This window comes from Populus euphratica, unplaced genomic scaffold (genome assembly GCF_000495115.2).
Source record: "Populus euphratica unplaced genomic scaffold, PopEup_1.0 scaffold220.1, whole genome shotgun sequence".
Lineage (NCBI taxonomy): Eukaryota > Viridiplantae > Streptophyta > Magnoliopsida > Malpighiales > Salicaceae > Populus > Populus euphratica.
In genome coordinates this window covers 33,486-58,293 of record NW_011500103.1, presented here as the reverse complement: position 1 = coordinate 58,293, position 24,808 = coordinate 33,486, and the positions used below count along the sequence as shown (strand labels likewise).

General features: G+C 31.0%; 1 protein-coding gene and 1 long non-coding RNA gene across 2 annotated transcripts; both read right to left on the bottom strand.

Moving 5' to 3' along the window:
• Window positions 1-162: 162 nt before the first annotated feature.
• Window positions 163-23,601, bottom strand: LOC105109513 (uncharacterized). Its single transcript, XR_839269.1, has 3 exons — window positions 23,193-23,601; window positions 5,064-5,069; window positions 163-173 (listed from the first exon to the last, which is right to left on the bottom strand). It is a non-coding gene; the product is annotated as an uncharacterized LOC105109513 (long non-coding RNA).
• Window positions 14,061-19,997, bottom strand: LOC105109512 (pyrophosphate--fructose 6-phosphate 1-phosphotransferase subunit beta-like). The gene is given in 17 exon segments (XM_011004240.1): window positions 14,061-14,622; window positions 14,759-14,827; window positions 15,054-15,098; window positions 15,350-15,434; window positions 15,582-15,693; window positions 15,870-15,916; window positions 15,918-15,986; window positions 16,075-16,245; window positions 16,481-16,612; window positions 17,007-17,095; window positions 17,498-17,561; window positions 18,405-18,510; window positions 18,649-18,755; window positions 18,870-18,923; window positions 19,232-19,353; window positions 19,444-19,605; window positions 19,723-19,997. Coding segments are annotated over 17 exon segments (1,707 nt in total). The 5' UTR covers window positions 19,919-19,997; the 3' UTR covers window positions 14,061-14,545.
• Window positions 23,602-24,808: the final 1,207 nt, after the last annotated feature.

Genomic DNA, 24,808 nt, shown 5'->3' with positions numbered 1-24,808 from the left:
AACTTTAGCCTAAGCCATATTGTTGGATAATGAAAGAGAGAGAGGGGAGGAAGTGTGGGGGAAGTTTCTCTGTTTTCTTGGGACTGAGCTTGGTTCAGAGTTCAGTTCAGCTTGACTCTACAAGAGCTAAAAACAAGGGAGAAAGAGTCAATAAAAATGAAGAGATAGGAGAGCTTAGAGGTTGGGTCCATTATATATGCAACCATGTAATAAGAAATTATATATGCAACCTTTAGTTTCTACAGGAACATCTGCATACTATATTCTCATTGTTGTTAAACTAACGCAACATTCATAACTTTAGCCTAAGATCATGAATTTAATAATTTTGGTTTTTAATGCTAAAATTAATTTCATATAGGCTATTTACATCAATTTTAATAAATTAGTAAAAACCATTGTACTGTGATTATGAGGTTCAAATTTTAGATTTAATGATAAGATTATTCCGGTACCATAGTTTTTATATACTTGCCTTCGTATCTCCAATCATATCTTCATCAAACCATTTATATACATGGATTGATGCATATCATGAAAATTTACTACAATTTAAAAAACAATTATAATTATATTTTCAAACCGACTAGAATAGGGAAGATTTAGGTAATGTTTGTTTGTGTATTTATAAAGTGTTTTAAAAAAATAATTTTTTATATTTTTTATTTTAAATTAATATTTTTTTAACATTTTTAAAAAATAATTTTAATATATTTCTAAAAAAATATATTTTATAAGTAATCATTATCATATTTTCAAAATATCCAGTATCCTTTTAACCGAAATAGAGATAAGATTTGACTAAATTTGAATTTTAAAAAAATAAATAAGAGTAGATACTACAAATCAATTTATAATCTAATTTATATAATCAAAACAAAAATTATTTTTAAAAAAATATATATCATTTTAAATTTTAAATTGAAAATTGAATCATGAATTTAATAATTTTGGTTTTTAATGCTAAAATTAATTTCATGTAGGCTACTTACATCAATTTAAAAAAAATAATAAAAACCATTGTACCATGATTGTGAGATTAAAATTTTAGATTGAATGATAAGATTATTCCAGTACCATAGTTTTCATATACTTGCCTTCATATCTCCAATCATATCTTCATCGAACCATTTATATACATGGATAGATGCATATCATGAAAATTTACTACAAGATCATTTTCTTAATTTGAATTCTGAGCATGTGGCTCCATCAAATCTACTTGCCTTCCTAGTGAGAGATTATTTAGTTAATAATTAAGGATATTGCTTATACCTACCTAGCCATTTGTGTGTACATTGAGTTAGTTAACACTTCCTGTCTAAATCATGACACTGTAGATGTCATGAGAGGTCATAATTATCATCATTTACTCCTCTCTTTTTTTTTTTTTGCCTTAAATGAAAATATCCATTGTTTTTCATTGATTTTGATTGTAGAGTAAAAAAGGTATCATTCTACTGTGTTTTTGGCTTGGTATTGTCATTTTCTCAAGAAATAGCACTTGCAAAGATGTGCAGTAACGGGATGTGGTGCTCCATTTGAGAATTTTATTTTAGTATAAAGAAGATATGTTTATCTTTTTAATAATAGAAATTCACTTAAAAATTATTATAAAAATAAATTTATTTTATACATGTATTTTTGTCTTTCTAATTAAACGTATATTTATCTCTTTTATAATTTTTTTCTGAAACACTAACTAAATAAAACTTTAGTATAAACTGAAGTATCAGCTCATTAACATTTCTTTATAAATATATGTTCTTGAATTATGTTTTAAAACAATAAAAATTCATTAATTTTTTTCTTCTATATATAGTTTTTTATATCGAACACTAACCAAAAACAGCATAAATATGGGTCGAGAGCTCATTAAATACTTGAATCTTGAAACTTTTGATGATCATTATTATGATTATATGCTATGAAAAAAGAGAGATCAATTAGGGGAATAATTAAACTGATTATAACACGAGAGAAGTAGGGTTGACCCCAATTAACATGCAAGAGGGCCATTCTAATTTAAGAGTGATGTCAAGTCATTGTAAGTGGTAGGGATGTGAGACTAATCCATGGGGTCCTCGCCAGATTCATGCCGCCTCTTCATTTTTAGATCTAAACTAAGAGGGTTGACTTCTTGCATTACCTCCTCTTCTATGTAAATAAAGTTTTTTTCATATTTAAAACCATCTAAAAAATCTTTAAAAAATATAAATTTGGAAGTGTTTTTATTCCAACTACAATAAAATTTTTAAAATGTTCATTTCAAAATAAAAATTCAGAAATCAATTAAAAAAATATCTGATAAATTATCAATCACCTCAAAAAACTCTAAAAAATAATAAATAAAACATAATTCAAGATCAACATTATAAATTAAAAAAATTAACCATAAAATGATTGAAGTTGATAATTTAAAAAAAAAAAAGCATCTAAGTAACCATAAAATGATTGAAGTTGATAATTTTAAAAAAAAACATCTAAAACAACTTATTTTAAATAAAAATTTAAACTAAAAACTAAAATAATTTTATTTAAATTAAATAAAAATTTAAACTAAAAACTAAAACAATTTTATTTTTTTAAAAAAATAATAGCATCTCATCAAGATTTTAACTAGATGATTTAGATTGCATGTTAACATAACTAATCAACTCAAATTGAGTTTCATAACAGATTTTTTTTTTTTGAAATCAGAACTATAAGAATTTAAAAACATTTTAAAGTATATATTATTACAAACATGTTACTAAACAAAATTTTATTAGGTTTTTTTTTTTTTTTTGGTGTGCGCGCGTGTGGGGGAGGTGAGATGAGGTGCACAGGGGAGATTTCGAAAGCGTGTGATAGGCAAGTGTGTCTGCGGTAGCAGCCAAACCTCCAAGCTGGCTTTCTATGGAGATTTGTAAGGGTCCCTGTTTTGGAAGTAATTACGTGATGATGATCATCAAGTGCTCTGTAGAAAAACAATACAACGGACACCGTGGCAGTGATGTGAGTCAGAATGGGACCCACTTTGTTTCAGAAAAATCTTGACCATCCAATCGACATAAGTCTAAAGGGGATGTATAATACCTACGGCTCGAAACACCCATGGGGTTTGAATTCAAATCCTAAAGACCTGGCAGCTGTGATTCGTACATCCAACTTCGTTAAAGTTTTAAATTAAAATTAAGTGACGTTAACGTTAGAATATAATTTAACCGACAGAAAATAATATCATTTTATTTTTTAAAAAAGAATTTTTAAAATAATATTTTTTAATTAAATTTGAGTTAATTTAGATTGTCTTATTTAATGTGCTGTGCATGGCTGGAAAGAAGTTTTTTTAAAAGTGAATTCCTGAAAAATAATTCTGAAAAATTAAATTATTTTTTGATGTTTGGTAGTGTAATATAAAATAAGTTGAAAAAAAAAAACAAAATATATATAGCAATCAAAAGTTTGAGGACCAAATTTAATATAATCAGCAAATAATATGATATTTCTAAATTTTTCACAACTTTTAAAAATGGTTTTCTATTCAAATTTTTCAGGAAAATACTTTCCTGAAAATCAAGCTAAATTTTTCTTTGATCAAAAAATATTTTCTATTGACTAAATTTTCTAATAACATAAAAATTTGAAAAGTGATTTCAGAAACTACTTTCTAGAAAACAAACATAATTTTAAATAAATCTTGATACTAACCCGACTTTTTCATTATTTTAGTGCCTGTTGGGGAAAAACATTGATACAATTAATCCTTTAATCCTTATGAACTAACCTATCATAATTTAATAACATGGGATGGGAAGGCTTTTAACATTAGAAAAACATATAATATTTCTCATAAATATATTAATAAATCATCTTAAATTTTTTTCCATCAAAGACGAATTCATTCTTAATATAAAAGTTTGAGGAATGTTGTTATGAAGGAATGTTGTTCTTGATAGTTAAATAAATCACACTTGCATAATGATTAAATATTTAAATTTTTTTATTCAATGAATAATGAATAGAATATTAAGACAATAGAAACTTGATGATATGTAAATACTCTGTGGGTACTATAATATAACCCAATTGGCATGTAATGCATTATTTTCTCTAGAGAAAAAATATAAATAAGTTGGATCAAAATAATATTTTGTTATTTTGATGGAGATTAAAATAACATTTTATTATTAAGTTGTGGTTATTTTTTAAAATATTTTTTATTTAAAAATATATTAAAATAATATTTTTTATTTTTTAAAAATTATTTTTATGTCATTGCATTAAAATAATTTAAAAATAAAAAAAATTATTAATTTAAAATAAAAAAAATTTAATTTTTTTAAAATACAAAAACATACAGAATCTCGCTCCTTATTTCTAATAATCGTGGATAAGCCATAGCCATATACAAGTAGACACCACTCTCTCAACTTCACTTCTTCCCAGGAAAAAGAATCTAAAAGTTTTAGCTTCAAGATCACACATCAATTAAATATACACTATGTCAAGATGCTTGCCACCCACCAACGTACAGTAGTCCTTCATGAAGTTCTCGATTGGTTTAGATAATTGCATGAGCCATTGTCTCATATTATTCATCTTTGTTCGCATAGAAACCTCCAGCATACTACATGTGATGCATTCCGAAATGGACAAATTCTTACAATCTTGATTTCTCCCACAAGAACATCAACTATATATGCATCAAGATAGATTTGAAAGTGAGTGAAGCCTTCATGTCAAATGCCTCAAGTGCACATATTATAGCTGATTATATCATATGATTTCTTATCTTTACAATAATGCACATCGATCTAGCTAAGGACTAGTGAGCACGACAACGATTCCTGGCAAGATGGGTTCCACAATATATCAACTAAGGATTTGAACCATGTGATGGACATATATAAAATGAAGTCAAATGTATAAAAATATAATCCTTCACACGGTTGCCATCATGAAAATATTGCTAAAAATCGAAGAAAGAAAGAAAGAAAAGGGGTGTGTAAGGTGACAACGTGAGTGGACCCCTAGGGATAATGGGCTAAGTGGTTGGCTTGTGAGCTTGTAGGAGTGACGGTGAGCTGGTGGGACACTTGGGAATCCAACAAGCGAGGATGATCAGAGAAGAGAAGAGATCTTTGCATGGTAGATACGGGCTTTATGTTGATGAAATTTGTTTGTAGGGAAAATGATCAGTCATGTGCATGCAAAAGCAAACATTATTTCATCAACCCTTTTGGGTCCCATTCACACTCGCACAGCATACCCCTTCACTCATTCTTCCATCTTGACAGCAACTGCCCCATGGCTTTTTGGAGGTAGCTGTTGTTTTAGCCTGTAAATTGCAATGCCTTCATGCCCTAATCAATGATCATCTGCTCACTGGTTTCCATTCAAGATTTAGTTATGACTACCAATCAATTAATTCCTGTTATCACCAATAGTTCTCGGTTTAAGTTTGTCAAGTTAATTCCAGTTAATATATTGAATGGATGTTATTTTCAAAATCGAGTTTTTACGAGTTTATCAGCAGCTGCCGTCTGTTTTCCTGAAACACAACCTGGACTAGATCGCAAATCAACTTGTCTTTTAAGATTAAGTTTAATAACAATGATGGTTAAATTATATTTATGTGACTGTTGGATCGGATGTGATCTAGATAAACAGTGCAGAAATCACTGTATCTGTTTCTGAACGGGCAGTGCCGGAAGCATTGAGGAAGATGCTGCGTGGAAAATGCCAAGGGGATGCGTAAGATCAAGAATGTACTTAATGTTGGAAAAACAAGAAAGGTTTATGGGAAATGACTTTCCACTTAATGGCAGTGAGTGAGTCTGTCTTGGTATTTGTATTATTGTATGTTTGATTATTGAGGAGGATGCAGTTAGTGCCTAATCACTGCCTCCCAAAAGTGCATTTCAAAAACCTACAAAAAGAGAGACTGAACCATGTGGGCTTGCGGCCATTTGGTACGAAACTTATTGACACTCTGTTCAACCAGCAAGAACTTGGAAAAGAAAAAAAAGGATATTGTTTTTATTTTTTATTTTAACGTCAAGTCTAATATCTGCCAGCTTTATAGCATCAATGCCGGTCTCTTTTTCAGTGTGGGTTTATTTCGCATAAATATTTCTAAAAACAAAATCACATATAGAACGTTTGGCTAGTAACAAAGTGAAAAATACAATCGATTAGGTTGGAAAAACTTTAAACTGAGTTTGTATTTTTCAAAGTTGGACTTGTTTGTTTTTGAGAAATTTTTGTTTAGCATTGTGGTGTGATATGTGTTTTACCCTCATTATAAATTTAAAAATATTTAATTAATCAACATTCTTATAGTTTTGTTGGATCCTATTAAAAGCTTTCTTTAAAAAATTTGGTCGAGAAAAAACTATAATTTTAATCAATATATACTTAATTGGGTTAGGCTAGTTTCAAACCCCTGCAAAACAAGTTTTTTATCATAATATAAAAATTTTTTATATTAAAGTTAGTAAACTATAAAAGAAAAATAATGTATATCAAAGATATGTTGAGATTATTTATGTATAGTTATGTTTGATATGGTCTTATATATTGTGATTTATTAGCTTAAGATATTTATACACCTCGTCACATTAAATTACCTTGTAGAACATGAATTTTTCATTTGTAGTAGCCTTTTTTTTTTTTAGATTAACGTGGGTATCCGGGCCAGCTTGCGCGCACCACGACTAATCCCACGGGCCCTGAAGTTAACGACCATGTAAGTCTCCAGTGGCCATCATATGAGCAACTAAGGACTCGAACCTGAGACCACAGAGGGAGCAAACCCCTTGATCCCAAATCCTTACCACTTGACCACCACCTAGATGGTTTTCATTTATAGTAGCCTTACTTAGACAAGTAGATGTGAGATAACTATTAGTGATAAAGATAGGTACCACACTAATAATTCATGCTCGGGAGGTTGCGACACTACATTAACAAGACTTAGCTCTATGTTTTACAAGGTTTTAGTGCCATGTTGATATTTTGAGGTCGTAACAATGCAGGCTAAGTATTTGTTTGACGTGCCATCTATTCGGTTTGATTTGATTTGATTTTCAAAAAGTTATCTTGTCTTGGTGTGGCTCACCTAGAAATGGGTTGGGCTTGAATTCCAAGCAACATACTAAGCCATGACTAACAACCAACAACTTGGTTGTCCACTATGTACTATTTGACCACAACACGAACATTATAATGAACAACAAAGTTGCTCGTTGTTTGTTGTTGGGCTAAGGCTCAAATAGAATAACTGTCGACTGTTTTATTTTTGTATCATCACTAATAATATTAAGATAATAATGGCATTCCAGTGCTTGACTTAGCAGTGGAAGGGACTTGTCTCCTTCCATTGCATCTGGGTTTGAGCCCTAGCGTGCACGCCTGTCACCCCCGCGGTGCCTTACATGCCTACTGAATTTGCAGGGTATTCAGTGAGCCGTGGGGATTAGTCGTGGTGCGTGCAAGCTGGCCCGGACACCCCACGTAAATAAAAAAAAAGAAGATAATAATGATGATATTGAGTTATAATGATAAAATGATGACAACGAGTGTTAATGATAGTAGTTATGGTAATATTTGTAAGGGTAAAGATTTAGGTGGATGTGATGAGATGATGAATAAGTTTATCTTACATAAATATTTTATAAGAAAAAAATATATATGAATTTATTTAAAACAAATTAGAATGTTTAAGACTTCATACTGAGTTAGACCTTTCCATGTTTGGTCTTGATGGATTCTTGAGAAATTTTTATTAAGGCTTTATTTAATAGTGTGGTGGGTCTGTGTTTTATCTAAATTGTAGATTTTAAAGTTTTTAGTTAATCAACACATGTTATAGTTTTATATGAATTCCACTAAAATCTTTTTTTTTTGAAACCTTGATATAATTTGTAGCTTTTTTTAAATTTTTTTTTGAAATCACAATAATAAAAACTACAAAAATGATAAACACATACTAATTTAGGCTAGATTATTTCATAAATTCTTATGAAACAAGTTTTCTATGAGAATCGAATAGCTTTCAATGCTTAAGTTAAAAACCTTTCAATACTTAAATTAATCAATTACAAATAAAAAATGATATATAACAAAAATATATCGTGATTATTGTGTGAAGTTTTCATTTGAGGTAGCCATAAGAGTAGTAATAAAAGTTGTGATGGGAAGATAATATTTATTAAAATTGTTAAATGATATTATAAATAAATTATTATTTATAAAATTTTTATAGTGGAAAGTATTTTTAATAAATAAATTAAATTCAAAAACTAATGATAGAAAATTTAGGTTAATAAGTTTTCTAATTAGAATATTTTTTTAAACAAAAACAAGACATGAAAAATCAGAAAAATACTTTTCTATACAATATTTTATACAAATCAAAGCTCTTATTAATTTGGTAACATGTCATCTTCATCGATGTACTCTGAAAAGCTTTCTGTGATTGTTGTCAAGTCATAGACTTAACGTGACAAGTTGATGAAAGATACAACACATGCTTATATAGGTCATTAGGCAATAGGTAGGCCAAAAATGCTTGTAGATGTTGAAAGGGGCTCCAATCCCTGCACTCCCCCTTCCATGGTAAAAAGGAGAAGCAGCAGGAAAGTCGATAAGATAGAACCTTAAAAGACTGGAATGGAAGGAAATATTTCGTATTTTATATAGCATCCTCAATCCAAGTATTCTTGATAACAATTTGTTCAGTCACGTACTATGTGTTGTGTAATTGTTGTCAAGAATCCTCTTGTGCATGGAGGTTTTTTTCTTTTTTTTTAAAAAAAAATATTATTAAACTTATTTTAAAGAATAAAATTGTTTAGGGTTATGTTATAAATTAGTCATGTTAACTTTAATTAATTTAAAATAATATTATATAATGATTTAAAAAAAAATTAAAATAATATCATTTTATTTTTTAAATTAAACTAAATTTTAATTAGATTCATTAGATCATACATTAATCTATTAAATCAAGTAGTTTTGATTAGATTAATTTTTACTCAATTTAATTTGAAATTTAATCTAGATTAAATTTTAAATTGGAAGATTAAATTTTAAATTGGTGGATAATCACAAGCTTAATAACAATATTTTTTTTATGAAAAAAATAAATTGTCGTTGAACAAATACCTTGATTTCACTCAAATCAAGTGAACTGCTATTGTGAAGTCAACTAATAAACGAAAGAAACGGTCGTATTTTTGTTTATGGTGTCTCAAAACATGACCCAACTCAGCGCAATAATGCAAGATGTACAAGGGGTAAATAATAATAATAATAATAATAACAATTGTGGCATCGGAAAACTTCATGGCAGGCAGAGAGTCAGTAATAATAATAATAATAACAATTGTGGCATTGGAAAACTTCATGGCAGGCAGACAGCATGATCCTTGATTCTATGATGACAAAAAACACTTTGACATCTGAATCATGATGTACTAGAAAAAAGTATGAGAGGGTCTATTTGCCTTATATTATTGTATGTGGCCCTTTATAAACCCTCAAACATTTGTAATTTAACCTTAACAAATAGATCCCATGTTTCCTCCCTTCATACCTTACATTCAAGTTCTAAGATCAATAACAAAAAAAAAATGTATATATTTTTTAATTCACTAAACAAATACAAAAGTGTGCTATTGAGTTTATTTGAAAATAAAATTAGCCTTAATTGATGGATAAAATGATAGAAAAACATATTTATTGATCGGTAATAAAATATATTTTTACTTTATAATTTTTTTTTTTAAATTGAAATATACCCGATTGTGTTCTTGAATTTACTATATGATGCCTGAGAATTGGTCCTTATCCATTTTATCAGTTGAGAACGAAGAGATATCTTTGATAAAATAGCAATAGGGATCTTGAAGCCCTAAAATGTTAAAATCTTTATAAAACTATGCCTCTAAAATTTCTTAATTAAATCTTAGCCTATCTAATTATTAGATAAAAAAAAATAATTTTTTTCATAATAATTATTTAACCCTCATCCTTGAATTTTTAATATGAACTTTATAACAAGTGTTTAATTTAATTTACTTTTTTAGGCCAATATCATCTATACAAAAACTAATCTGAATTAATACATAAACCCATTTAAATAATACATATATAATAAGAAAAACATTAGAGTCACAAAAACTAATCTGAATTAATACATAAACCATAAGAAAAACATTAGAGTCGATATTTAATGTTAAAGTGTATTTATTATTGTGATAATTTTTGTAATTATAATTAAAAAACAAAAAATTTAAAAAATTATGAATTATGATTTTCTGTAAATTTAAAAAATTTAAAAAAATTATGAATTATGATTTTCTTAACCAAGATCTAAGAATTTTTAGTGGATCAATGCAAGTAAAAGATTAAACTTGTTGTTGGTGAAAAACATAACCCTAATCACCATACAAAATAGAACCTCATTGACCTTTCTAAAAAAAAAAAAAAAAGTACTAAAAAAATTCCATCATTTAAAGAGATAATAGTGGATAAGTTCTGCATTTAAATGGTTACTACAACGGGAGAAATTATTGCTTTTACGTGCGTTTCCCAAAAACAGTTTTTTTTTTCTTAATCTAATTTATGGAGGTTGGAAGAACAATAACTCAGGCAGGTAAGAAGGTGGTGTTGGTGAAGGTAAAATCATACCACCATTAATAGCCTCTGGCTCCGATGCCCGAGCATGGAGTAACTATCACGACTGGAATTTGGGTGGACCCATGCACCACTGTCATGGCTTTATGCCTCGAGCTCACGGTGGCCAATACACAGGTAATCTAGTCGGAAAGAGTACCATGGCCATGGCAATTGATGAAGGTGAAGCTAAAACAAAAGCCATGATTATTTGACATCGGTAATGGTGATGACTATGTGGTTGCACCATGTGCTTCAGAGCACTAGACCTTGGGTTTCACTTCACCACTTCCCTCTCTCTCTCTCGATCTCGATTATCGCACTCTTTGACTTTGGTTTTGGTTATGGTTCTTGTCATTGTATAAAAAGGGGTTCTTTTACTCCTATCACTATCCCATGAACATGTACATTCTTCCCTAACCCATGAGCATATACACTTCCTTTTTATGTGCTCTAGCCCAATAAAATATTTAAAAAGAAAATATTTAAAAAAGAATCCTATAAATAAGAAAAGTTGGACGTAAGTGTTATTAGTGGCAATCTCAAATTATAGAATGTTCTGACATAATTTATAATAAAAAAATGATAAAAAAAAGAAAAAAAGAAGATGGAAACTAAGATTCTAGAAGTATTTCCAAACTACAATGATAATATTATTAATACTATGAAAAAAAATTAATAAAATAAATTTAATGATATCAAAAAATATTATTTATAGTGAATAAAGTAGCTCATATAAACCATAAAAAAATTACAAGATTTATTTGTTTTTAGATAATTCATGTAACCGATTTTGATTATCATTTAGGACATTTCTTGGTATTTTTAAATTCATCTTCTTGAAATTTTTATATCAATATTAATATTATCATCATGTGTTTTCAAAATACTTTTTTCTCTTTTTTTTTTATTGCAAATTATGCCAACTTATTTTATAATTTGGCACTTGCAATTCTTTTAAATGAGCTATTTGTTTTTAAAAAATTTCTGTACAGTTTATTTTTTAATATGCTTAATTAAAAGAAAAAACTCTATTTTTTTTGGTGGTTATGATGTGATGATGCTTGTCCAGCACTAATGTTATTCTATTATTGTATGGCTTTTCACAATGATGTAAAGAAAACCGAAACTGTGACTATTCTCACATGCAAAAGAACGTTTCGTGCACCTTCTGAAGTGAATCCCCTCAATTATTGCTTGCTCGAGACAAGTTTGGTGTATATGAGCTATGGGGCTTGACTGCTTGGTGTGTACGTACGTATTAGGACAGAGAAGAGGTAGTGATCTACTACTAAGCTAAGTCTATAAACTAGATCATTTGCATCAATAACTTCATATTGATGCAAGTACCTTCTTTTCCCATGTTCACACCTCACCACTATAACTAGTATATGTTTCCCATTAAATTAATATTATTTTTTAAAAAATATAAAAAAAATATTTAAAATATTTGATAGTCATATTAGATCCATCCATGTCTGGATTTAACATGATACAAGAGCCTGATTTTAATAATAATATCAGACTTGTGTGTTTTTTTATATAAAAATATAAGAATTCATTTATAATTATTCTAAAAATATAATTATTTTTATCTATTTTTTTAATCAGATATATTTTTATCTTTTCTGTATGTTTTCTTCTATTTTAGGACATTACCTATGCATCCTTAAAATTTATTCAGATTTTTTTTTATTAATATCTAATTTTAGTGAATAAATCATTTATAAAATTATACAAATTAAAATAGTTAAAAGGACAAAAAGTCTTTTACATAGACAATATTTGCTTTTCCTACAATATAATATATCAATTTAAAGGTTTAAAAGTTTTCTTTTGTGATCATATATTTCAGATTTTTATATATACTAATAGTTATAACATAGAATAAACTTTTCTTGTAATAAATTTTAACAATTAGATCATACAACATCTTAAATTTTTAAAAAATACAACCTTTGTAATAAATTATCCAAACTTGGATGGAAACAAAAAAACTAATATTTTCACTCATAATACACAAAAAAATATATTTTTGAAGACTTAAAATAAATCACTTAAAACTTAATATTTTTTTTTCATTTCTTTTTCTCTGAATATAACACATTTATAAAATAAATTACACAAAAAAAAATTTTATAGCTAATTTATACTTCATATGACTGAAAAATCTTGTTTTAATTAAATTGTGTTTGTTTTTACAATTCAATCAGTTCAATCATGTTGTTGAAAAATTTTAATTTTTCTAACCTAAGCACTTAAATCTAAAATTCATGTTAAAACCAAACTTGGGTCTAGCATCAGTCATGTTTGCTAGACCAAAGCAAATAAAAAAAAAATTCTATATTTTACTTGTTAGATTAAAAAAGACAAACAATCAATCACTAATAATAATTCAATTATAATATATTTACATGTGCTGCTACTGCACATTAATTATATAACAGATAATCAAATTTAGCTACTAAAAAACATCTTACGCATCTTTTTTAATAGCATGAACACCACCTGCTAGTTGAACACCACTCACTAGTTGAGGCATATGAAACAAGCATCAACAACTATTTTATTAAAAAATTAAAAAAAATACCATGAAATCCTACAATATCCCATGGTTCTTTTAATTGCATAATATCCATAAAAAAAAATACTAGAAAGCACCAAAGACAACTTTTTTGTATTTTATAAGGTTAAAAACGTTATTTGTTCATACTTCAAAATTAAAAAAAAAAAAAATCCTTGTGAAAAAAGTCAATGAAATATTTATCTGCTTACAAAAAAATTTACAAATTGAAAATGATACTCCTATTTCAAGATGTTGAAATTGAATTAGAAAATATCAAATTGCACCCTAGAGGATCATGTCATACAAAAATGAAGCCATAAAAAAGAAAGCTGATTTCTATAGAAGAAAAAATAAAAAGGAAACGGCGGATAAAGAAGCAGGTCAAGATCCATAATGGTGAGACATGTACATGAGATTTTCCAGTAACGTGTAAAGAGGAAATTGAAAAGCCAAACAAACAAAGCATTTGAACTTTTAGACAAGAAATCATAAAAATAGTATAGAATAACAATCATAATTAAAAAAAAAGGCAAAGAAAATTTTCTGTTTGAAAGGAAAAGTTTCAAATCCTTTTTGGGATCCTTTCTTTTTGTTTGATAGATTGGGAAAAAAAGAAGTGCTTTAAATCCCTTTTGGCTTGTACGAAAAGGATTCGTTTCCTATCTTTAAAGAACATATTTTTAAAATCATCCACAATACTTGTATGAATTGACTCCAACAGTAACCCTAACCATCTAAACCGAAAAGAAGAAAAGAAAGTAAAAACCCTTTCTATGGACTCAAATTCATTACTATTGAAAAGAAAGAAACCAGCATTTGGATACAAGCAGGACCAATATCATCTAAATGGAATTGCATTTCCTGTCAATTTCAGTTGATAAAGTACATGGAGTCATAGATGAAGACGAACATAACATTTGCATAAAATCAATCCTGCCATGACAAATGATCTTGGAACATATGTTCATGTCAGCTTATCTTTTGCCACAATTGCAAGGACTTGATCTTAAATGCATGTGTTTCTTCAATTACATCCATGATCGTGAAGATGGGGGCCTAAAGATTCACTACTATTTTGGCGAAGCCAAAAAATTATTCACTTTTATGAAAGGAACCCAAAGGTTCAATCGTACAAGTTCAATTGATGGATGTAGAACTGAGTTTCCCAGGATTATCATCCAATAAAAACACAAAAAAGCCAGAATTCTCAACTCAGATAGCAGCAATGAAAACCAAAAAAAAAAAAAGATCTCATGCCTGTCCCATGAACTTTGCAGCTCTCTGAAGAGCATAAATTTGCAACTATCAATACACCTAGGCATCAGCTCCCAATTCCAATAGTAAAGTGTGGCTAATGGCATCTGATCCTGGGCCCATGAATTGGATGGGACCTGAGATTGAATCAGTAGAGTTAAAACATAGTAGATAATCTTGGAGTGCATGTTTTACAAATAACTTGGTGTAATAGAACTGGTATCATGTAAGCAAGCCAATTAAAGGCTACTGCTTGATAAATTTATGACTTACCAGGACTGATGTACCGATTCTTAAGTGCCCACTCATCCCTCAGGGATGCAAATTTTTTGAAAGGTGCACCTGAAATTTCATCGAGATTGTCAAATTTGCTGAACATGTTTCAGGTTATATCCAAATAAATGATCAGTGCAAGCAACACATGCTATTAATTATTATACTTCTTCAGAACAAAGCAGAAGCTATTTATAATGAATGAAACAAAGGCCACAGTTACTATCATTAGTGAGATGGAATTACACATTAAATAAAAAAGAGCAAAAGAGGATGCTTAAGAAAGAATTTATACCTTCAAGCTCTACCATTGCCTTCTTGATCACTGGCTTGAATTTACCTAGAAAAGATTAAAATACATTTGAATTTAAATAACCTTTTTGTTGTGAGAGACAGGGAACTCAGGAAATGTCCCTATACTGGCCCACAAAAAGTTCTCCGGACTTTTTGAAGCTTAAATTAGATCCATAATACAACATCCTAATGCAGCATGCTCTAACCCACAACATATTTTGTATCTTCAAACCAGGAAGTGAATGTATCTTGTCATCAATAAGGCTGTGCAAAACATGCTAAAGAAAGAGAGCATACCATGTCTCCTTTCCACATCCATCAAAGAAGTCAATGCCGTCCCTCCAACTGTCCATTCTGCAACAGGAGCACCCAAATTCCCAACCTGGAGACATAACATTGTCAAATTAAGATACTAAATCAGTAGTGCCAAAACTTTGATGTTACAAGACATCAAGAATAGCACAACCTTTTAGTAGTCTTATACCACTCAGAAAAAGGCAAATACAGCTAGGAGGATAGAATCACTCACTGATGATATCAACCCAGTTTTTCCACTGTGAAGGAGAGCTCCTGCACCATAGCCCAAAGCATAGCAGTATGTAGAATCGAAGTTTGTAGGCAAACCACATCTTCCTTCATACCTGAGCAGTACAAACCATGTATCAGAAAACCTATAACAAAACATGCACTAATCTTTCCATTACACTCCAGGATAGGAACAATGTCAAATGTCTTTTCAAACAGATCATGTAATATTGAACAGAGGAAATAGTGACTCATAATAGAGATGTGATTTTTAATTAATAGTTATAATTACCCGAAGAAGTGGGACTGTCCTTTGAAAATGCAATTGTATTGACCTATCTTGCTTCCTCTTTTCCAACTCAGTCTCAACCATTTGAATAAGCATTTTCTCGGTCTCAATTTTGGCAACCTGAAGGTAAAAGCAGAGTTTTGAATAATGATGCCAGCTTAATTACAATGGTTGAAATCAGACATAAAATGGTATAAATAATAAATACCTGGACATTTCCATGTGGATCTCTTTCAAGCATCAATTGTTCTTGAATTGCTGGTGGTAAAAATTCGAAAAGCTGCAGAGATTGATTTGTGAGTTTCCTTTTCCATTGCCCACCTTCATCTACGACATCATGGGCCAAAACCTCATTCAGTTCTGCTATAAGCTGCTGAACCTGAAAAGAAACATCCAATAAATATGATAAATTGAATGTGGATAGCTGTCAAATCAAAATGAACATTGCGTTCAAATAAAGAGAAAAATTGACATTGCCACTATAGGTACAAAAAGGTAAACATCCAATAAACATGATTAATTGAACAGGGATTGCTGTAGAATCAAAATGAACATTGCGTTCAAATAAAGGAAAAAATTGACATTGCCGCTAAAGTTACAAAAAGGTAACCTACCTCAGGAATGAAATCAATTAAACCTTCAGGAATAAGAATCACACCATAATTATATCCAAGATCAGACCGTTTACAGATTACATTCACTATGTAATCTGTAACATTTTTTAGCGTCAGTTTCTTAGCAGCAACCTGCAACAAGATAAAAGAGGGTAATATAACGCATATGGGAAGCTTTTCTACAATGAACCTGACTGAACAGTAGAAATTACAAAAATGATTTGGCCCAAGAGCTTTCCTACACACAATGTCAACTTTCCCAGATCAGCTTGAGCATTAATTACTAATGAGTTAAGCCAGGGAATTACTTTGGAAGTCAACTAACAAAAAATGGGGATCATAATTAGATGCAACAAAGGATGAAAACAAGGTACTTCAAACTTGACAAAGTCCAAAGCAGTCACCAACAATGGAACCAAGTTTTTTTTTCCACAGATGCACAACACATGATATACTGGTAAATTACCAGTTAACAAACTCAACTGGTCAAATATTCAAAACTAAAGAAGCATATTAAAAGAAGCACCTCTTCTCCAATGATGGTGATGTTCGGATGAGTTTGCAAGGCACACTCCAATGTAATGTGAGAAGCTGCACGTCCCATAAGCCGGACAACTGCAGGAAACACAGATTATGAGCAAGCATTACTTGGATAATCAGTGATGTGTATAACATGCTTGAGCACACTTGAGCGAGTATGGAAAAAGCAAAATTCCTGACAGCCCACTGCAATTAAGACAGGATCAGTTCTCAGTTGTGTAGTTGCAAAGAAAATAAAGATAACTGGATAACAATTATAATGTAACTACAGGGAAAATAGAGAAGTTAGTGACAGTTCACGTTCTAGTGCTTGTTGAGGGAAAATGATAGCATGATTTAAATAGCCATCTGAACAATTCTATATCTGAGGACACTCATCAAATGCAATTAGCTAATATTAGTATTTATCTTCACTAAGGATTCATTAAACAGATAATAGGAATTTATTTGAAAAAGAAAATCAACGTACAAACTTACAGTGATAATATTTTCCAGTTGATCGAGCATCAACCATGACATTTCCAATCATTTCTGCATATATCTGCATGAACCACATATATTATTAATGTTCTATTGTGTGAAGCTGGTAACAAAAAGGATATCAAACTATTAATGGAATTAGGATTAGTTGCAACCTCATCGCATTATAACAATATTGATAACACATGCAAGAGAAGGTGACAATACATGCTATAGAATTGTAAATGTCCAAAAATTGTTAAACAGAAATGCAAATTGCATACAAGCAATAATATGGCAATCAATTCAGTAGGGGCCAGCATAATACTGTCAGTAGTATTGCCTTTCACAATTAAATGTGCGGAAAAGATGTCAATGAAATGGGACAACTCAAGCATGGTGCGCTAGGCAGGTGTCAATGGAAAGTGCAAAGACTATCCCTGCACACACACACACACAGGCACATATTTGTGTGTAAATATATATTGCACAAACATGTGCACATAATGCATAGACATATACAAACAATTTAAGACCATGAGTAGCAAAATTGAGATTCTACAAAATCCAGAATTAAAGGGTCAAGCTTTGGGAAATTTGCATTAGTGTAATGAAAGTTGTGATATATTACCATTTTTAGGAGAGTTAATTAAATGAAATAAATAAGGTTAAAAGTAACAAGTTTCCATGAAACATTGAACTAGTGTTGCTCAATCATATTCATAATCTGTAAGGTTTTATATACAGAGATAAGATGCTGTGCTTCGAACAAGGAATTTCCATCCAACCACATACAATTTTCAAGCAAATTTTAATGAAAGACTACAATCAAGTAATTCCAACAACTAAATTCATAATGCATAACATAAGGAAAATCTTATATCTTAGCATTTTGATTCAAATAGGAAAGAATATTTATACTCACCTTGCAAGCAGTATCAAATCCAAAACTGGTAGGAACCTCCTTGCATTTCAAATCACCATCAATGGTTTTTGGGCATCCAATCACCCGAGTTTTCAAATTTTTACCCCTGATTGAACATTAAAGGAAACAAAAGTGATATCAATAAGGTTAATGGTAGTTGAAAAAAAAAGTTTTCTTCTTATCCAGCAGCATTCCTATCCCAATTTGAAAAATAGTACAATAACAAACTTCCATCAAGGCATACCTGAAGTTTTCAGCAAGGAGGCAAGCATTTGTGTTTGAGTCGTCCCCACCAATAACAACAAGCCCATCCAGGTCAAGTTTCTTAGCTGTTTCTTCGGCTTGTTTAAACTGCAATTCAATTCCATTTAACCTATCAAGTCTTGTGAAAAAAGAAAAAGAATAACACTAGGAAAATATACAAAAAAAAGTTTCCACTACAAGCGAGTTCAGAAAGTGTTGCACCTGCTCAGGTGTTTCAATCTTGTCTCTTCCACTGGCAATCATATCGAAACCACCCTAACAAAAAGAAGTAACAACCAAATCAGAAATCATGTTCCGCTTAAGAAACATAAGCACATTCAATAACTAAAGAAAACAATGTTTAAGATAGCTTTCACATAGTACACCCTTCAAATTGCATTGATCATTTAATCTACCAAACATTACAACCCAGTTAATAATTCATCTAAACCAACTACTCCTCTTCATATAACAATTATCCATGCACACACCCAAAGAAATTCGACCCCGAAAATCAACAACCTTACTTACTAACTCAAAACAATCCCACATTCAAATAAAAACATAAAAAACCACAACTTTACCTGGTTTCTGTAAGGATAGATATAATCAGCATTCAATTCAACATATTTGCACTTCATGATCCCAGCCGGACCTCCCCTAAATCCATACAACACACTTCCTTTCGCCCGTTCCTGCAAATAATCTAAACCGCCACCACAACCAACCAATCACAAACCATACACAACAATATCAACTCATAAAAACAACAATCAGACCCATTAACATGGCTTACCGTAGATTCCAGAAATAACATTATGGCCACCAGGTGCTTGTCCACCGGACAAAACGACACCAATCCTCAACTTCTGATCTGAGCTCAAAGTATCCACATTGTTTGGCACCAACATTGCTGATGGCTGCCCAAACATATTCGGAAACAGCTTCGCTATCTCATCTGCCAAACACACCACAACAAAACCAAACAAAATCAAAACTTTAGAGATTAATTGATTAACCAAGAGTTTAGTTACGATAACATTGATTGATCTAGGAGACTAGAGACAACACTGACCAGGATTGCCAGCAGCGGAGCTAGGAGGACCGTCGACGATTTGGAAAGGGTTCTGGAGGACAGAAGGGAGAGGGAGAGCGTGATCAATGCGGCTAGATTGAACTTCGCTATAAACGGAAGCGACGCGTCCAGTAGCCTGGGCGGAGTTACCGGAAGAGGCGGCGACGGCGCCATTGATAACAAAAGGGGGAGCCATCTTTGGTGGTTACACCTAACTACACTCTCTGTCTAGGTTCCTTTTGTTTTTATGTTGTAAGAGGGAGGGAGTGAGTGAGAGTGTGTTAAAAGGACCCTATAATTGTGTTTCGGTTCCGAATCATTGGAATCTCCGTCCCCAACATAGTCCTTGTATTTTTTATATGTTGTCAATCAGCCCTTTTACTTTTTTATTAAATTATAAATACATGCACAAACATACATGATAATAAACCACAAATACTAAGGATTTCAAATCCAATCTAAAATCAGCCAGTGGTCGGTGTCTATGGATAATTAATAAGTAAATAGGTTGAAGTAAAAGTGTAAAAGGCCAAATAGAAGCCTTAATTTGATAGAAATTAAAACATAGTGATTGGTTTGAACAAGTTTTCCAAATTAAGGGACCATGTGGGGGGAGGGGGGACCCGGAGAGGTAGTTGCTGCCTGGCCCACAGTCTGAGGGTATTTTGGGCAATATGAAAAATATTGCAGGCTTATGTTGGTGGACACGTGGCGAGGTGCAGGATTTGGTTGGGGGTAAATGGACGGTCTGGATTCTCTTGTTGAGTTTGTTGCGAGTACTTCACCTAACCACTGTGCTGTCGTTGGTGGGAGAAAAACCACTGGATATTCCAAGGATTTTTATGGGATTATGCTCCAAGCGATCAAGAGCAGCTCTATGATTCGGAGTGTATTGTTTGGAAAATTAGATTTAATAAATGTTATTATAATTAATTTAATGACTTCACTCAAACCGTTGAATTTGCCACTCTATTGCTGGGCTGTGTAGTATATGCTATATAGATGACCCTTGATATATCGTGGATGGCCTAATTTTTTTAAAATTTAAAAAAACACCTTCATGCGAAACTCAGGTTTTTTTTTTTAAATAAAGAATTTTGTCATTCACAACCGATTAATGCTTAAAAAAGAAGAAGGATAATGACACCAAATAAATCAAATTCATAAAAAATTGAAATATAAAATAAAAAAAAAATAATAATAAGAAATATTCAAATCAATTTAGATTAACTTATCAATTTGCCACTTAGAACATGAAATTAAGATAATTTAAAAGAAAAAAACTAAAAAAATAACAGAGATTAATTCATAACTAACCAAATATTAAATTTTTTTAAAAAAAATATGGTAGAAAAACAGAAGTTCACTAAAGTTAACTTTCTAAATTCATAACCCTAGTTATAAGATTGACAACATATTATGACAACATATTATAGAAGACAAATCTAAAAAAATTATGAAGTAAAATATTTAATAAAATAAATGTTAAGGGATGAAACTAAGAAAAAAATTAATTAAAAATTACAATCAAATAAATAAGGACTAAATTTTTTTGTTATATTTTTTCAAAACTCGTTAATTTTATTTGTTAAATCTTTATAAAAAAATATAATTTTAACATTTTTGTAGAATAAAAAATCAGTTGATTTAGATAATTTTGGTCAACTTACTCGACTTGTGACTTAGAAGCTACTTGGGTCAAACCCTGAGTCGAGTCTAAAAAACATGATAAAAAAATAAGGACCTAATTTCTTCATTAATTTCTTTTTAGTTTTTTTAAACTCATCTGAAAACCCATCGAATTTTTTTGTAATTTTTTTTTAAAAATATTATTTTTACATATTTGTAAAATAAAAAATTTAGTTGCGCTGGTAACCTTGGTCAACTCACTCGACTTGTGACTATGGATGTGTTCAGGGGTTAACTAGGTTAGATTTAAAAACCATAATTAAAAAAAAATAAAAATAACTTCTTTGTGAAATTTTTTAAAAACCTATTTATTTGAGGCTAAGTTATTCTAGATAATTTTAGCCAACTCACTTAATTTATGATTTAGGATTTGCCGGGAGTTGACTCTTGGGTAGAATTTAAAAACCAGGATTGAAAAAATGAGAATAAAATTTTAGTCCTAATGTCTAATATTCTTAATTTTATTAGAATTCCATTCCCAGATAAAACAATCCTATCCCTATAAAGTTTCCATTGTTTAATGCGAAGTTCTGATGTAGCTAGGATTTTTAATTCATGCCACACATCTTAACATCTTCAAATTCACGACTGATTTCCAGCCTTTGGCACTATCCTTGAAAATGCAGCAAGCACACCAGAAGTGATTCCTACTAGGCAGGAGACACCAACCAAAAATTCTGTTGAGTTATTACATGTCAAAGAACTTTGAAGAGTATGATCATCGAATTATACTTGAAGTTTTCCATGATGTTAATTTGCACCAATTTGTTTTTATGCTGTAAATTCCAACGATGGACAATATTGATAAATTTTTTAGATGTTAGCGTTGCTAGTCAGCATTCTTGGTGGATGGTTACCAGCTCGGAAGGTTCAGTCCTACCATGTATGTTGTGATGCTACCTCAAACAGTACTATACAAACCTCAATCAGAATAGTTAAAAGGTTATTCATTATCTTGATTCACTACTTTACAACATATAATTTCTACGTTGGAGGTTGAGTTATTCAGTGCTAGGTGGTTTCTGCTGATCCCAGTCATGGAGTTAATGCTTGAACTGCCATTACTTATAGAATATATAGTACTTGTAAATTATGACTCTTGAAGTTTCTATGCACCAAAGTTTTTGATGTTAAGGGTTTAGAATTGCTAGCCAAGTTTAGATAACTAGATTCATGATCATTTAGCATATTGAACTTACCAGGTTTCAAGCAAAATGTGCTGTCACTGATCTTGAATGGAAGAAGAGGGGACCGGTATCAAGAACTCAGTAGTTAAATAAACGCCCATGTTACAAGAATTGCTGGCTTTCTTGTCCTTCGGATTATGAAGTTTATGATGTCTGTGATGGGTAAAGTACTAGAAACAGCTCATTTGCCTTTATGATGCATAAGGGTAAATTAACACAATCAACTTTTCCACTTTCCTACACTCCCCTGCCATACGAAAACCCGCACACACACTGTTCTGCTGCTAAAAATAATGCAGCCCCAAACACTTGAAAGTAAAGACTGTTTACGCTCGGTGAAATATTGCATGGCATCACAATATTATATTTTTTGAATCCTTAAAATTCACAAACCAATAACTAATCACATAATTCTGATAAACATCATGTGGCAAATTGTCAATATTTACAAATTATCCACATTTTTCTTAATTACCATCAACCACCCTCTCCTTTTTTCAACCATAATATATATGCTTCCATTTCTCCTCGGAAATGCAGAAGAAAATAATGCAATTGTGAGAGGGAGAGAAAGTGAAAATTAAAAAAAACAACCGAGTGTAAGAGTGAAACACTGGATTTTATGGGACTGTACTGGGTTGAGTTGAGTGTTTGTATCATTCCTCCAATAATATACAATTTACTGCCTCCATGGACTTACCCGGTTTTGGAGAACCATATAAATTTGCTTGTTTGTGTTTTATTTGTATTTGCTTTCGGTCCAGTATGCACAACAAATTGGTATTAGAGCATTAGGGAAGTTTGAACACCGGAAAAAACATGTTTTTTCAACTCTCTGTTCGAAGTTGCAGAATTTCCAAAGTTCTCAGATCTTGATTTTGACCACTTGCGGAGATTCCTCTCATCGATACAAGTTAGACAATATAAAGATCATAAAAATCGGAGTTGAAACGAGTCCTGTAGAGCTCGCTGAAGTTTTGCCGAAAAAACCAGACAGTGCTGGAATTCTAGCATGAGAAGACAACCACATTGTCTGACACGTTGGCATTGAGTCATCATCCACATCATCAACAAAGGGTTCACATTGCCTTGTCATTAGACACGTCATCTAATAGTAACAGAATATTCTTTTGACAAAATAAGAATATTTCATTGATAGTAAGAGAATATTCCCGTGACAGAATATTCTTTATTAGAGACAAAATATTCCTTCCCTGAGTTAACTTGGTCAGATTGGTTTTTTGGCCAACTTAGTGATTTTTTGACTGGTTTTAGGTCTAGTCAAGCTGGTTCCTAGCATTCTCAAATATTCCAGACACAAATGTGGTGTCCGTTTTGTGAAACAGCATACTGAAGTTACTGTTTTTGGCTCTTTTGAGTGTAAAAGTGCGTGTTTTAACAATTTCGGGATCCTACTTGTAATTAAAAAACGTCCTAGTGACTGATATTCCAGAAGAAAGATTAGTGGGAAATGCTAGTATACTTCCATAATATATCCCGATATCGAATACCAAATTTGAGGTGGAGAAGTTTGATGGGAAGGGTAATTTTGGCATGTGGAAATGTGAAGTCATGGATATGCTTGTCCAAATGAATTTGGATTTCATTCTAGAAGATAAACTGGAGGATTTGGATGATAAAAGCTGGGAAATGATAAATCGGTTGGCCTGCAGTTCCATCCGATTTTGTCTTGTAAAGGATTCGAAGTATGCCTTTTCAGAACAAAACTCTGCCAAGGAATTATGGCAAGCACTAGAGGACAAGTTTACGAAGAAGAGTATAGAGAAACATCTCTACTTGAAGAAAAGGATCTTCCGGTTTCAGCACAAGAAAGGTACTTCTATGAATGAACATTTGAATGATTTTATTAAAATGATAGCTGATTTAAAGAATTTAGATATGGAAATTGATGATGAAGATAAAGCTTTGTTGTTATTGAATTCACTGCCTGACATATATGAACATCTCGTCACCACTTTACTTTATGGTAAAGAAAAGATTAAATTCATTGATGTGTCCAATGCTTTGGTGAACAATGAGATTGATAGAGTGACATCTCTACCTTGGTAAGATTTTTCCATTCAATCCTCATGATCAATCAATACTACCTCCAATGCGCCATATGGCACTACATAATTTTTCTTCAAGTCAGGTACATATCGTACCTCTATCAGTGTCTTGACATTGACTCCTTGTGAACAATCTGGTCT